Raw genomic sequence first — 15,845 nt, forward strand, 5'->3', positions numbered from 1 at the left:
GATGGAGACCAACAAGGTTTGGACTCTTTTGGATCCACCCTCTGATGTGAAAGCAATTGGTTGCAAGTGAATTTACAAGAGGAAGAAGGGCCCAGATGGTAACGTTGAGACCTATAAAGTTCATCTTATGGCGAAAGGGTACACTCAGAAAGAGGGAATCGACTATAAGGAAACCTTTTCGCCGGTGGCTATGCTGAAGTTTATTAGGATCTTGCTAGCTGTAGCAGCATACCATAACTACAATATTTGACAAATGGATGTCAAAACTACGTTCTTGAATCGAGATCTTGCTGAAGATATCTACATGCAGAAACCACAAGGATTCATTGCTGCAGTTCTGGAACACGTGGTATGCAAACTTAACCAATCCATATATGGACTGAAGCAGACTTTTAGGAGCTGGAACATCCGGTTTAACTCTACAGTCAAACAATTTGGCTTTAAGCAAAATCTGGATGAGCCCTGTATTTAAAGGAAGACCAGTGGGTATAAGGTTACGTTCTTGGTTTTATATGTAGATGACATTCTACTCATTGGGAATAATGTAGGAATGTTGACTAAGGTGAAAGTATGGCTTTCACAGCAATTCTCCATGAAAGATCTTGGAGAAACCACCTATACCTTGGAACTTCGACTCTATAGAGATAGATCAAAAATGATAATAGGATTATCCCAATCTATTTACATTAACAAAATTGTTAAGAGATACAGTATGGAGAACTCCGAGAAAGGAAATGTTCCTTTCAGGCACGGAATCACTCTCTCCAAGGGTATGTCTCCCAAGACTCCCGAGGAGATTGAGGGCATGAAGGAGATCCCCTATGCCTCAGTCGTAGGGAGCATCATGTAAGTCATGTTGTGCACTCGTCTTGACATTGCTCAGGCAGTGAGTGTGGTAACTAGATACCAATCTGACCCAGGACACGAACACTGGACAGTTGTGAAGAACATACTGAAATACCTTTAAAAGAGTTTTGTCTAGTATTCGATGGTAGTTCACTACAGATCCAAGGGTATACTGATGTCGATTTCCAGTCAGGCCCAGATGATAGAATGTCTACATCTGGTTACATCTTCACGATGGGAGTCCTGAGTAGTAAAAATAACAGTCCACAACCTAAGCCGAGCACATTGTCATAAGTGAGGCTGCCTAATGAATGAAGGTGTTCATTCTAGAATTTAGAATTTAACACATCACTCATTCCATTGTTGTGTAACAACACTGGATCTACGGGAGATTGATGTTAAAAAGTAGAATTAGTGGAGAATGTGGCAGACCCATTGACTATGCCACACAGAAAGTGTTTGAGAAACACGTGGAAAGTATGGGACTCTGGCTTGTACTCGATTGGACCTAAGTGCAAGTTGGAGCTGTTAAATAGTTATGCCCTTAGCTCCAATCAGGTTGTTGTATCTTTTGACATTTATTGTAAATGAATAAAGTATGTAATTGATTCATGTCATTGTGGTGTACTTCTATGTAATACCCTTAAACTGAACACTTATGAGACTCGTGTTAGTTTAGAATCTTCACAGCCATTAGATAGATTTGGGGACATTTATCCTACTAAAGTTGATACTAATGTGCCGCCAAGTTGGTTGGGGTGGCTTGTCTTAGCTACCAGGGTGAGACCTGAGGTACATACAGTGTGGGTGTTCTTGAAACCCTGAACCGGACCAAATTTCAGTATTGCCCTGTACCTTGGAGATAGATGGGCAAAACTGGAATGCTACACTTGACCCCTAGACTCGATTATGGTACTACACTAGGTGTCGGATTGGGGTATCTTTGATATGCCAATCAGTGATATCCTTAGAGGGGGGTCAAAACCTGGGTATGTTGGGACAGTCTGAGAATTCACCTGAGTGGGTGATCATAGTGACAGGACTTTGTCGGACAAAGTGAACGATCGGAGAATGCACTCTCTCTGATGGAAACCTAAACTGCCAGCAGTTCATTTCAACCGTTGAAATTTGTTTTTGCAAAATATATTTATATATTATGGTTTCAAAATGTTTGCAAAAGGTTTTAATTCCCGGGAGTTGTTCCTTGTAGCCGAGGGAGATGTCCTCTCTTGTCAGACAGTGTTTGATCATTATGGGCTGAGAGGTTAAGTGTAAGATCATTGAGAGTAATACCTAATGGGCTAATCTTGCATCAGCCCACAGTCCTTGGGTTTTCATAAGGTGGCTAGACCCAATGACCATTTAATGTAAATGTTAGGCCCATTAAGAGCCAATGCTAATGGATTCAGGGGTTCATTGTTTCCTACAGTGAATTCGGCCAGGCCTTGTAACAAAGGTTGGGCTGAACCCATGTGGCTGATGTGTAGATTAATGTTTGGGTCCCATGCCATACAAATAGAGTCAACGAGGCAACAGGTTAAGGGGTAAATGAGCACATAAGCTTAATAGGCCTAAAGCCCAATTCGAATTGGGCTTAAGTTAGTTAATTAAAAGGAGGCAAGATAGGATTTATAATCTGATTAGGATTAGCTGAAGGATAAAATAAGTTTTATCCATTCAAGAGTCCATATCCAAATATCAGATTTGGATTAAGGAACTCTCTCCTAATTAGATTAGGAAGTTGATCCTGAGAAGGCTATAAATAAAGGGGGTGAATTCCTCAGTTACATAACACAGCAACATGCAAAATTCTCTCATATTCTTGTCATTCCTACCCAGTTCGATCTCCTCTTGAGGAATTGATCAAGAAAGGTTCTTGATATTGTTTCTTAGCTAAAGAAACAATCTGAAGTCGTGCTCACCAGCCCCTGTTCGATTTTTCCTGAAGGATCTTGGTTCTTTCTGAAGAGTCATCCTACTGATCCTGCTTCATTACACACTGTGTCATCTTCGATGGAAGCGGGTTTTGGTATTCTCCTTGGGTGTAAACATCTTCATTGGGAGTTACTATTACTTCATATCAGGTATATCCGTCCCCTCTTCTTTTGGTTTCAAATTTGGTCTAGTTTTGGATTCAAGAACGATCATTGAAAATATAGTTTTTTAAAATAGGGAATGTGATTCCCAGATGAGAAAGAGAGAAATTTTTGAAATTTCGCCCAACCTTCCTATAGGGTTCAGCCATCCATATGATGGATCTCTCATCCCTTCACTTGGACTAAAAAGCAAAGCAACAATATTGATTTTATTGTTCCAAAAGAATGTGGAGAACTAAGTAGGATTATGAGGAATTGGAACAAAAAAGATTTCGGGAAGGTGCAATGGTGGCTTGAAAGACTCAGAGAAGAGCTTAATAGGGAGAGAGAAAAGAAAGGGTCAAATTATGATCAAGAGAAGATCAATCAACTTGAAAAAAATCTTGATGAATGGATAAGAAGAGAAAAAATCATGTGGGCCCCGAAAACTAAAGTAAACTGGATAAATTTTGGAGACAGAAATATAAGATTTTTCCATAACCAAACAATAAAAAAGAGAACAAAAAATAGGACTTTAAAACTGAAAAATGAGTCTAGAGAGTAGTTTGAGGGACAAGAAAATATTAAAAAGATCATGAAAAATCATTTCCATCAAATTTACACTTCTTTTTGCCCCATAGAAATTGAAATAACTATACAAAGAATTCAATCGGTAATAAATGAAGAAACAAATAAAAGATAGAAAAAAAGACTTCGAAGAAGAAATTAAAAAAACCTTTTTTTAAATGGCCCCGAGGAAACTTTCAAGATTGGATGGATTTTTAAATCTTTTCTTCCAAAACCTTTTGGGAGTTAGTGAAGGAAGATCTAGTAAGGGATGTGATGCCGGTGAATTCCGGAGCATGTTTGGTAATTCGCCATTTCTTTAATCGGCCTTGGTAGAGTAGTTTGTTTGTAACTTTCTGTTTTTCTTTATTTGTTTGGTTTTATGTTAATTCCGGAGCATGTTTATTTGGTGTCTATATGTTTCCTGCTGCTTTGTTTGGAATATGATCGATATGTAAAAAAAAAAAAAAAAAAAAAAAAAAAACTTTATGATTTCATTTATTTTATTTCAAGGATGACATGGTAGTAGAGACATGTTTCGCACTTGTACGCAAATAGGGAGAGAGTGACATGGCAGCAGAGACGCGTTTCGCACTTATAGTATGGTTGGGGGGAGGGGGGAGGGGGGAGAGATTGACACCGAGATATTTCGCGGACTCCGCAGCTCTAAATCAAACTTATCATTCTCTGAGGCGGTTACTGCTGGAATCGGTACGAGCCACCCTTCCAACTAGTGGCGAAGATAGCCGAGGATGTGAGTGAAGTTTGCAGCATCAGTTGCAGCAGCTTTGAACAAAAATTATGGTTTCGTTATCGTCCACGTTGATGTTAAGGTTTAGGAGGAAATGGGGAAGTTGCTGTAGGTTGTGAAGATAGCATGGACAAGGTGTTGCAGGCAGGAAGAGGAAGGGGAGGGAGAGTCACGGGAGGATAAGAAATAGAACATCTCTGAAACTGCTATTAAATGGGAGAAAATTCTTCCTCGGATGTTTCTCAGAGTTCTGTTGGTTGAAGCCGATGATTCCACCAGGCAGATCATCGCCGCACTTCTTCAAAAATGCAGTTACAGAGGTTAGTTCTTGTATGACATTTTTCGTCTCTTCTTCCCCTGCTTTTACTACTTATTTCGTTATTTCTTTTCTTCCCTTTTGAGTTGTGGTGGTTGGAAAATGATTCAGAATTTTAGGCGGGTATTTATTTAATTCTTTTTGGGTTCTGTAATCTTTAGTCGAATTATCCTTTATTTTCTTCCATTTTATTTCTAAAGCTTTGATCGATAGTCTTCTTGCTGGAGGCTTCAAATGTGTGTTTTCTAGTAGTTTGTTTTGACTTGATGCCGAAATATTATTTATTTTGTAAAGCTTGTGAAATTTGTTTACAGTTTCATCTTACTTGTTCATATTGGAAATTGGTCTTTTAGAAATTTTGTAAGCAAACTCATGGGAAGAGTTTAGTATGCGAACTTCTAGTACTTTGACTACTTTCTTCCATGTCTTTTTTTTTTTTTTTCAATTCTCCTGGTTCTGATGGAGGCGATGGTAGTTTTTCCTTGAGACTTATTGTCTGTTGTGGCAAAACTTTTTTCACCCTATGAAGGATTTGGCATTTTATGCATAGTCACATTTGACTAGCAATGATCTGCTCGTTTTGTTGGGTTCCTATACGAGCTTCTTGTGTGAGCTACTTACCTTCATTGCAACATTCATATGTAGCAATGAGGGTCATTGTACAGTCCTGTAAGCTTATTATCCAATTGCGTGTGTGGGTGGGAATGGGTGGGTGAGGGGTGCGGTTGCAAGGGTTTGGGTCTTGGGCTATTGATGCACCTTTCATCCATTAAGATTGGATTAATTCTTTTTTCACCTTAGCTCCTGGTTCATCTTAGATGTGTTCATGTGTATAGGTTGTCCGGTCTCTTTGGATAGGTGTGGCGGGATTGCATGTGCAAACGTTAAGGTAACAACGCAATGTATTGACCAATTGAGATACAAGATGGAGTCTAATATGCAATTTTCTTGTGGATATATGTTGCTTTGTCAACATTCTGTTCGCCAACTCTTTTCTTTTGGAACGGTCAAAACATCTCAGCTTCCTTTATCATAATTTTCTTTGTACATGACTAGTTTTATTTTGTTTTTTTTTTTTTTTGTTTTTTCTGTTTATCAACAATCGATATCTCGAATCTTTTCTGTTTCACTTGGATCTTATGTAAGATTTTAAAATCTTTAAATCTTGACCATGATACCATGGTAATTCCATTTACTTTTTTGGTTTTGAGGTTGTCAAGTTCTTTATTTTGTGTAAGTTGTTGGTTTCTATTGGTGATTCCAACTGACGAGGATGGGTTTTTCTCAGAACTAGTTAAGTGGCACATGCAAGAAGCGAGTGTGTGTGTGTGTGGAGGGAGGAAAATAAATGGCCTAAAATTTTGGGATAGTTGTCTTGATGTGAGGACAAGGGATAAATATCCCTTGAATGTGAAGTCATTTTGGCTCCAACAATATCGAATGCCCAGCATAGGATTTGTTCACAATGAATAAGAATCTCATAAGATAAAGATCCTTAATATCAGTTCTGATACTTAATGTTTGAATATATTGTTTCTATATCTGTACCCAATTTGACATCCAATCCAATTCAATTAAAAGTTGTTGTTGTTGTTATTATTATTATCAAATTATATAAAGTTTATAACTAGTAAATTTAAATCTGAATCTGACCTGAGTCCAGCATACCAGACTTTGGATCACATTTGGATCCAAAGATTTGATAATCGGATCAGATGTGGCTATAGCTTGATCCAATCCAATTACAGCCCTAGTACTCTATCAAGTATGATCAGACCCTGCTGATAAAAAAATACGATCAGACCCTGGTGAGGTTGATCCCAAACCTCCATTCAGTAATGAGTCTGTCTAATGTTGGTCATAGTTATTCCTAGGATCAGATATGAGCATGCACCCAGAAGCTACTTGTATGCCAGTCTCTATGTAGTATGCCTATTCATGTATTTGTTGGTTTAGGTTTGCAAATGCTCTATCCCATGCTTCTTATGAAACAATTGATCACTGGAAGAACTGCAGCTTCTAGAGAGAGGGACAGATTGTTTCACCTATTTGCTTATACCATAAATCTTATGAAGTTGTAATTTGTTGCTTTATTAGTATTGTATTTTCAAATCTATGTTTGGCTGTTAAAATAATCATAAAGCACATTCTTGGAATATAAATCTGATTTTTTTTTTTTTTTTTGCTTTTGCTTTTTTGCAGTTGCGGCAGTTTCAGATGGCTTGAAGGCATGGGAAGCATTAAAGGGAGGACCCCATAATGTTGATCTCATCTTGACAGAAGTGGAGCTGCCGTTAATATCTGGATTTGCTCTTCTAACCTTGATAACGGAGCATGAGATCTGCAAAAAAATTCCTGTTATAAGTACGATAAGAAATCATTTATATAATCTTCTTATTCTGTTTCACTTGGAATCATTCTCGGCCTCTTGTGTGGCATTTCTTTGTTGATCTTGCAGTGATGTCCTCACATGATTCAATTAGCATGGTTTTTAAATGCATGTTGAGAGGTGCTGCTGATTTTCTCATGAAGCCAATCAGGAAGAATGAGCTCAGAAACTTGTGGCAACATGTCTGGAGAAGACAATCTGTATGCTATCTTTGCCATTTTTGTTCTTGTTGTCTTTTTCTGTGTTCCTTCTTACCTAAAGCATCAACCTGACTCTTAGTCTGTTCACACTGTCAGTCAACTGCTGGACATGATAGCCAAGAAGGGACCCCCATACAACGGAAAGTTGAAGCCATAACTGAAAACAGCTCTGCAAATAATCAGTTAAGTGATTGCATGCAGAAAATTAAGCAGTGTACCGAGAAAGGGAGTGATGGTCAAGTAAGTGACTCCTATCTTCTAGTCATCATCTAATGCATTTTTCTATTTGTGCTTCAAGCAGTTTCATATACTTGTGACAATTCGTATGTTTTTGGACATAGTTTTGATTCATACGTAAATCCATGTCAAGAAGCAGTTTTAGAATGCCAACTTCCTTTTATAAATACTATGAACTAGTATCAACTGGTTTAATTATTCTCATAAGTTTCTGGACTGATACCTAAAGGTTTTAGTGTTAGGGAATACTGGTTTTGAAGGATAACATGATACTGTATTTCATATAAGGCCACTTACATCTAAAGGACTTCTCTTTTCCAGTTTAGGTCGGCTACATGAGGTTTTACATAGAGACTGCAATGTTTTTCCAACACTTGTGCAGAGCTCTTGTACAAAATGAGACACAGAAGCTGAGAGTCCCTTCATACCAAATATGCAGGATCCTTCGAAACGAAATTGCAGGAGTGCATCTCCTGTCAGTAACATTGAAATACAGAAGCATGAAGAGTGCCATAAGTTGGATCAGAATTTGCTTATGCATGATGATGAAGCAAAAGGTATGACACATTTTTCCACATCTTTTTCTCAATTTACTCGGTTCTGTATGATAAATTGGATCAGGGGTGGCACCTCTAATCATTATTATCATCGTTATTATCATCTAAGGGTGGCACCTTGAATGAAGCTAAATTAAATGCCTTAATTCCAGGAGAACACCAAGTTGATGCAAAAGGGATTGCCATTGTGAGTATGTGGCACCAGAAAATCACAAAAATGATGTTAATATCACTAGGGAGATTCGGAGTGACTTCTATGAACATGCACCTCCAAGAGAAACACTGACTTGATTGGAGTATTTGATAATTGCCAAAACTACACTTAAAAGACCGGTTAAGAAGTTTTATCCAACAATGCGAAAATTCACTTTGGTTCAAATGATCAGTTTGGTCCTTCACCACTTTTGGAGATTTCCTTGAGAAGGTCCCACCCATCCTATTAGCCTTGAGAAACATGGATTTGTTGACTCAAGGCACACATTGAGCCATTCAAAAGCCTTAGCCTTTTCATGGTGAGTTTATATTTCATGTGCTCCATTTATTTTGTTGCAGAACACTACTTTTTGAGCTTAGTGATGAAAACTGGTTTTGTGTGTTGCGACTTCTAGCATCTCTTCTGTAGCCCTTTAGCAACAACAAATTCTAATGCATTAATCTGACAAACTTATTTCCCCAGGAATCCAGATGGGCAAGTTTATTCTTTCTAGTTTCTACTAGCTCCATTATCTGCAATTCTGCATAGACTTGTTGAATTTAGTTTCCCTGAATTTCTTCTTTAACTTTTTTTAAAGGAGTACGTATATAACAATGGGGAAACGCAAATGAGTTACAATCATGAAGTTTGTCTTACATTTCTAAGTACTTACACTCTGATTTAGTGATTTATATATTTATGTTGTTAATCTAATCATGGACATGATCTGTGGACTGTGCTCCCCTTTTTAGGCTAAATTTAATCGTGTTAACTGGTAATGTTGGAAATGCTTGAGACATTAAAAAAAGGTAGACCAAAAAGTATGGGCAAGCCTGACATCTATAGAAGGTGCATAGACGGCTTCTAATATAACCTTTTTGAGGTGACTTAACCTTTTTTGAGGAAAATCTAATTATTCTTTTCTAAGGCTATTTACTTTTTTATTTAAAGTTACCTTTCCACAAAAAAAAAATTATCGGTTTAGCATTCCTGCTTGCAGGTATAATAGCAGGCCAATGCAGCTCTGTCTCCCTGAGTTGGCCAGTTTTGACACCAAAGAAAGAGAACATTCAATCAACTCCCTCAAATATCTGACAAGTCAAGCTAAGGCAAATGCTTCTGATGCTCCTCAAAGAAATAGTGCCACTTTAAATAATAATCAGGAATGTGTGACCTTGGTTGAAGGCCAGTCTGGTCAATTTGAAGTAGTATTTCCATACCAACAATTTAGGATTGCTCCTGTTCCTCCTTCAGTGAGGGGCATAAGGTTTGATGGTGATTATTCTAACTATTGTGCTGATTTTCCACCCATGTTTTGTACAGAACTAAGTCAGATACCAATATGTGTTCCAATTTCAATCAGCCATCAAGATGTCACCTTGCCCATGGACTCATCCCAGAATTCAGATCCTGAAATTCACAGTTCTGAACAAGTTTACCACACAAGATCAAAATGACAATTGTGCCATGAAGTACGTACTAACCAAACCATTATAATTGATTAGACGGTAGATTTTTTTTTTGGTACCTCTTCTTGTACAGTTGTGTGAGTTGTGTATTCTGTCTCTTGCGATGGGCTTAACTACACAGGTTCGGTATCAGAGCAGGTAGAAACTTGCAGAGCAGCGCCCACGAGTAAAAGGACAATTTGTTCGTCAAGTGTCAGTCTGAAGAGTCTTTTCACCCGTCAGTCATGGGTTTTCGCCCAACTCAAAGATGAGATGGACCAACTGCAATGACAGCCTCGAATATTGTAGTTCAGATTACATGCACTTCTTATTTTATTGTAGCTACAATAAAATTGTAATCAAGCTTGCAGTTGCACTAGCAGGGATTTGCAATGCTCAAAGATTCTTGTGGACATAATAGTGTGTGCTTGATTACAATTTTATTGTAGCTAGTAGCTACCTGTAAATAGCAAGGTAGTTGTGAACTTCTGCATCATTAGGTATTTGCGATGCCAAATTGAATCAATCAGCCTTTTAAGCTTTGAGTACGTGCACTTAATTTCAATGAGACTCCGGTGATATCTTCTAGTGTTGAAAAATTAGGGGGTTATGGGCCTTTCAATAATTTGCCATAAAGATGACCACTTCCTGAACAAATACAATACTCAGCATTCATGCAATCTGAATTCTGAACCATTCCATCCCATTTGTTTGTTAGGATAGATAGGATGGTAGCATGTGCGTTAGTGCGTAGAGTAGGCTCGACCCAAACCAAACGGCGCTTGCACCGCGCCGTGGCACATGAAAAGAACAAATGCTCTCTTAGCTTGTCTCAGTGGGCAGACTCGCAATAATCCGGTCAATTTCCTGGACATGCATGCCGTGTCTAGCATCTCACTTATAAGTTATAATTACACTACAAATCAGAGAACAGCAGGCATCTCTAAATGGATTGCAACAGTCTCGTCCCATAGTTAATGATAATAATTTGGGCCTAGTGTCACTTTGGTCCCTAAACTTTAAAATACAAAAATTCAGTATCCAAATTTTCAAAATGTATCAACCCATTATCTGTTATTAACCAACCGTTAAGTGGCATTTGAAAAGCCACAAATGTATTTCGAATGTCATCTAATTTTCTTTATCAATCATCCAAACATTGGTAAGAAATGAACAGTCTCAAATCCTTGACAACTAGTTAATAGACTGGTTAATGGTAGATACTGGGTTGGTATGTTTTAAAAGTTTGGATACTGAATTATCGCATTTTAAAATTTGGGACCGAAGTGTCACTAGGCCCAAAAGCACAGGGTGCTAATTGAGAATTTTCCCTAATTTCAAACCGACTTGTTTTTTTTAGCAACTGCTGTATCAACAGCCACTTAACTAACTAAACAAACTGCCACTTAGAAAACAAAATCCAACTTGGTGGGATGCCTCTTAAGCCTTAACTACAAGATGCATCTACTACCAGCAAAACCATTTTAACCAAAGTCCAAAATATCAATATGTATCAGCCCCTGTATTGGCTGATACGTATTGTATTGGGAGATTCCTGATACACCCCTACAGAGAAGGTATCGGGGTTTTGACTGGTTCAGGGGGTAGATAGACCTTAAGCTGATTCTTCTGAATCAAATTTGAAAAAAAAAAACTAAAATTACCGATACGTTATTTTAAATCTTAATTTTAACATGTCAGTCTAACTGGACATCAGAAACATCAGAAAGTTGTCATTCACAGAGATGTTTCAAATGTGCATTGTTGTAGTGGCATTGGGCAAATCTCGACTCTTTTTTTCAGCTATCTCCAAAATAGTTCTTTTTCTAAAGAACCCAACCATACCCGAGATGCACCTCGAATGCCCGTTTGGGAATTGGGATGGCTTTAAGACAGCGGCTTCTGATGGGCCCTACACAGAAGAACATCTGTGTATTTCTTAAACGGTCATCGCGAACACAGAGCATCTTAGAGCTGATATACAATATCTAAGCATTCCTTAAACGGTCAAATCAAGGATTATATATATATATATATATATATATATATATATATATATATATATACAACTAATTCAGGGGAATCAGTTTAAATCTTCTCCATTCCCTGAATTAGAATGATACATATCAGCCGATACAGTTCAATACGTATCGATACTTTGAACCTTATGTATTGTTGTGGGTAGACGTAGACAGGAGATGCAGTCTATTTTCACACTCCACTTGATTGGTCAAAGTTTTCTAATATCATCTCTTTTCCGCAGTATAGATTTTCCCATATAGGATTTCATAAAACAGCAGCTATTAAATTAGTCATGTAACCACTAAAGTGCTCTTCCACAACTTTATTGGATGCTACAAAGTTATAAACTTCAGGTAAAGTCATACAACTTTGTATCGGGTTCTCTGTTCTTTCAGTTGTCTTACAACTGGATGTTCACGTTCTATAAAACATAATTAGAGAAAAAAAAGGGCGGGATACAGCTTAAGTTCATAACTATTGGAATGTATACGACTTGTGAAGTGTTTTGGAGGGCATTATTTTTTCACCTTTTTCTTTCATTTTTCTGGCAAGTTATTTTCCCCTTTTTAAAAGGCAATACGGTTATTCTATGTTACCCCTAAAATGATATCCCATTCCAAACAACAAAGATATATGAGATGAACCTATCGAGTTCATTTAAGATGTTTTTAGGAGAAAACATTCCTTGTACATTTATAATTCTCCGTTAGTACCAAATAAAAAACCCTGACAAAAAATCTAAGTATGAGCTGGCATTAGAAGGGTTGGATTCAACCCAACTCCTCAACCCCACCCATTAAATTCTGGAAAGCCGACTTTGACGCCTGAAAAAAGCAACCACCTTCATAAACACAAGTATTTTCCAGAAATGGTTTGATACATCTTTTGCCTGATTCCAAGGACATTGAAGTTGAGCCAAAAAGTGACTGAGATTTCAACTTCAAAGAAATCAATGGGGTTAGATCAAAAACCTATTCTCATGAGAATGTTGCTTCAAATATAGGACACTCCACCAAACACTAAATATAGGCAACATCAAAGTAAGAGGGTTCAAGTGAGGGAAAGCAGAATTAATACAACCATAAACAACAATGCCTATAGCATCAAGAATGCTGGAAGAGAGAACTCAATTGAATTTGCATTGTTTTGGGTGCAAATTGAATTTGCATATTCTATAAGAACTGAGGCTTGAATTAAAACACCCACCCAACACCATAGACACCTGCAACAGACTCATTAACAAAAGCAAAACAAAAATAATTCCATTCAACTTGTACAATCAAATTCTCCAACTCCACTCTCTTCCCAACTAGAATATTTTACCATCCCCCTGCCTATTTTTGCCACTATCCACCTAGAGTATGGCTCCCTCCCTTCCTCGGTCTCTAAACCAAATCATGTGTGAAAAAGAAACAGATAAAGAGTGAAGGATTACTTCTAGGAATCCATAAAACAGAAACAAGTACAATCAGTGATGGAAAGGATACAGGTAGGAAGACTTTATTTATTTTCTTGCATCTTATCAACATTATCTAGAATCTACCCCCTCACCCAAACGTGTGCGGAAGAACCAAATGCCTGACATAAATAGAAAGATGCAAAAAAACAAAGATAGACCAAACCTGGGACTCCCATCCTGAGCAACAATGATGAAAGTAAACTTACCACCGTTAAACTCAACTACAATCAACACAGAATACTAGAAACCCAGATTACCCAAAAAGAAATGAACAAATCAACACAGCATTTTATCAGCCCACATTACCCATGTAGAATGGCATGGATTTTTTTTTTTACAATACAGCACCAAAGGACATCTTGTCAATTATTCTTTATGATCCTTCTTTTACTCAGAAATGGAAAAAGAGAGTAAGCGATCTAATCTCGGTGAGTGGTATGAACTTACACAGCAGAAGAGAATCTAACTAACCAACCATGAGCTCCCTTCTCTTATTGCACCAAAAGAAAATAGTGTGATACCATTCAGTAGAGGATATGTTTCAAACTTTCAGTCAGTTCTTTTATGAACAAGGAAGCTTAAAAACATTTTTTTAATGTAAATAAAAGTATAATTTTTTAACAGAACTCTGTTCATGGGTGGTGGTGAAGCACGATGGGGAGCTAAGGGATTATCGCTGGGAGCATTTGGGTCAATACAATAGAAACACCTATTTTTTGGTAGAAATACAAGCACCTAATATCGAAGCCTCCACAAACATGATAATACAAGAACTCTTAACAAAATTAAAAACACAAGCAGCCATCATCAAAATTCAAAGTACAATATTTTTGCAATAATTATTCTCATTTCTTTGCCAGCAATAGCATACAAATTGTCTTAGAAAATGGTATCATATTATCCTTATAAAACATCATAATCCAAGCCAAACCCCAACCATATGAGGTCTGCTACATGAATCCAGGTTTGCCACTCCATACTGTTTAATAATGTCATTTCCATTGTTAGATTATGATATAAACCTTTATAAATAAGATTACAAATGGTTGCAGCTTTATCAAACCCCACATCCCGAATTTTCATAAATGCATGAGAAAGCAATTGATAGATAGAAAAACTCTATCCGTGCTTCCGTTAAAGAATATTAGGTTATTAGATATGCAGAGTCCACAAGCTTTTCAGGCTACAAGCTATTAGGCCTTTCCATCTGGGGGTGTGAGAGAGAGAGAGAGAGATCAATTAAAATCATACTACCACAATGCAAACATATGCACTAGTTTCAATTTTCGGAAGAGCAGACGTTGGGAGGGCAATGTGAATGAGAATACACATGGACAGGGCCAAAAAAGCCATGTGTCATCCAAGGCAAGGCATACAGGGAACACAATAAAAACAAAGCCCTTATACAAGGACTTCCCAACAACTTAATCAATTTCAATAATTTTCTTAGATACCAAATCCGAATTTTGAGTTTATAAACCACTTATAATCAGAACAATCCCAACACAAAATTTAGCAAATCTGATTGGGGAGTTTTGGTCTTGTTAACATACACTAAGAGCAACCAAAATTCCTATAAAAGAACCAACAAGTTTAACAAAATATCTACCCTGAGAGAGATACTAATTTTGCAAAAGACTATATCATACTGAAAGGAGCTTCTAATCGAACAAGCTGAATCCCATGTCGTCATCACTCTCTTCCTTGGGTTCTTCCTGAAATATCAAGAAAACAAGAACAAAATGAGAATGTAATGACTAAAGAACTACAATTCAAAGTTCAAACAGCCCAAGAAATACTTAAAACAAGTGAGTTTTACCTTCTTTTCCTCGGCAGCAGGAGCAGCATCAGCTGCTGCACCACCACCTCCGACCGGGGCAGAAACAGCAACCGGGGCACCACCTCCACCAGAGCCAGCATTCATGATGAGATCTTCAATATTTCTCTTCTCCGCAAGCTTAGAAAATAAACTTGGCCAGTAAGATTCGACCGACACATTCGCGGATTTCACTAAGGTAGCAATCTTCTCGGGCTGTTTAGAACTAGTTAAGGAGAGAAGCCTAATTCTTACCAAGAATCAAAAGATTATCTCCCAAGTGAACCAAAACCAATGAACCCCTATATATACCACAAGCTCCATCAACAAATAATTCAAGAAAATAGATCAATACTAGAACAAGCGGGTAAATATGTATACGAAACATAGGAAGATCCGGGCAAAAAACTAAAACGACGAGATCAGAAAAGGATACAGTGACGGGAATCCCCTCGTCGTGGAGGACCAATAAAGCAAGACTGCAAGCTTGCTCTCCCACAGACATTGTAGCAAAATCTGTAAATCGAGAAAGTAAAGAAAGGAAGAAAAATCACGACTTCAAACAACGATAATAACAGAAATGCGTAGCCGTAGTATACTACAGGAGGATCGAAAACAGAAGCAAGAAAGCATACCTCTAACAGCTGCAGATGAAACAACAAGGTTGTGCGTTTATCCGCAGCAGCCAATCTAGGATTTTCGGGGTTGAAGGAAATATGTTGCAGGGGTGTGAAAATGCTTATAAACCTATCGAGCTCTAGGGTTTTGATCTACGGCTCAAAATGTAGATGGCAATGCGAGTAGGTAATCTTATTTTGGGCCTGGGCCAGCGGTACAAGCCTTACGAATAAAGCCTCTGAATTAACCCTTAGGCCTTAGCCCACACATCCTCGTGATTATAGTATCGGTGTTAACCAATAATTTTGATATAGATACGCTTTGTAAATTGACAAAAATTTGGAAATGATT

At 37.7% G+C, this 15,845-nt stretch overlaps 1 protein-coding gene and 1 pseudogene across 2 annotated transcripts; one reads left to right on the forward strand and one right to left on the reverse strand.

Moving 5' to 3' along the window:
- The first annotated feature begins 253 nt into the window (after window positions 1-253).
- LOC148881140 (two-component response regulator-like APRR5) lies at window positions 254-10,128 on the forward strand (annotated as a pseudogene). The gene is made up of 10 exons (XR_016109919.1): window positions 254-349; window positions 4,430-4,559; window positions 6,758-6,919; window positions 7,014-7,144; window positions 7,241-7,384; window positions 7,764-7,938; window positions 8,091-8,222; window positions 8,281-8,450; window positions 9,132-9,585; window positions 9,722-10,128. The product of XR_016109919.1 is annotated as a two-component response regulator-like APRR5 (transcript).
- Window positions 10,129-14,484: 4,356 nt separating this feature from the next.
- LOC148881141 (uncharacterized) lies at window positions 14,485-15,592 on the reverse strand. Its single transcript, XM_088963423.1, has 4 exons — window positions 15,512-15,592; window positions 15,313-15,392; window positions 14,880-15,092; window positions 14,485-14,775 (listed from the first exon to the last, which is right to left on the reverse strand). Exons 2-4 carry the CDS (start codon window positions 15,379-15,381, stop codon window positions 14,722-14,724), a joined length of 336 nt encoding a protein of 111 aa, XP_088819549.1. The 5' UTR covers window positions 15,382-15,392; window positions 15,512-15,592; the 3' UTR covers window positions 14,485-14,721.
- Window positions 15,593-15,845: the final 253 nt, after the last annotated feature.

Source organism: Nelumbo lutea, chromosome 1 (assembly GCF_056320005.1).
Source record: "Nelumbo lutea isolate HS-2025 chromosome 1, American lotus-T2T, whole genome shotgun sequence".
Classification (NCBI taxonomy): domain Eukaryota; kingdom Viridiplantae; phylum Streptophyta; class Magnoliopsida; order Proteales; family Nelumbonaceae; genus Nelumbo; species Nelumbo lutea.

Coding starts and splice junctions, on each gene's coding strand:
- LOC148881141 (XM_088963423.1), bottom strand. CDS start 15,381: ATGTCTGTGGGAGAGCAAGCTTGCAGTCTTGCTTTATTGGTCCTCCAC. Junction 15,093..15,312: donor ACGAGGGGATTCCCGTCACT/GTATCCTTTTCT, acceptor AGTTCTAAACAG/CCCGAGAAGATTGCTACCTT. Junction 14,776..14,879: donor CTGCTGCCGAGGAAAAGAAG/GTAAAACTCACT, acceptor TTGATATTTCAG/GAAGAACCCAAGGAAGAGAG.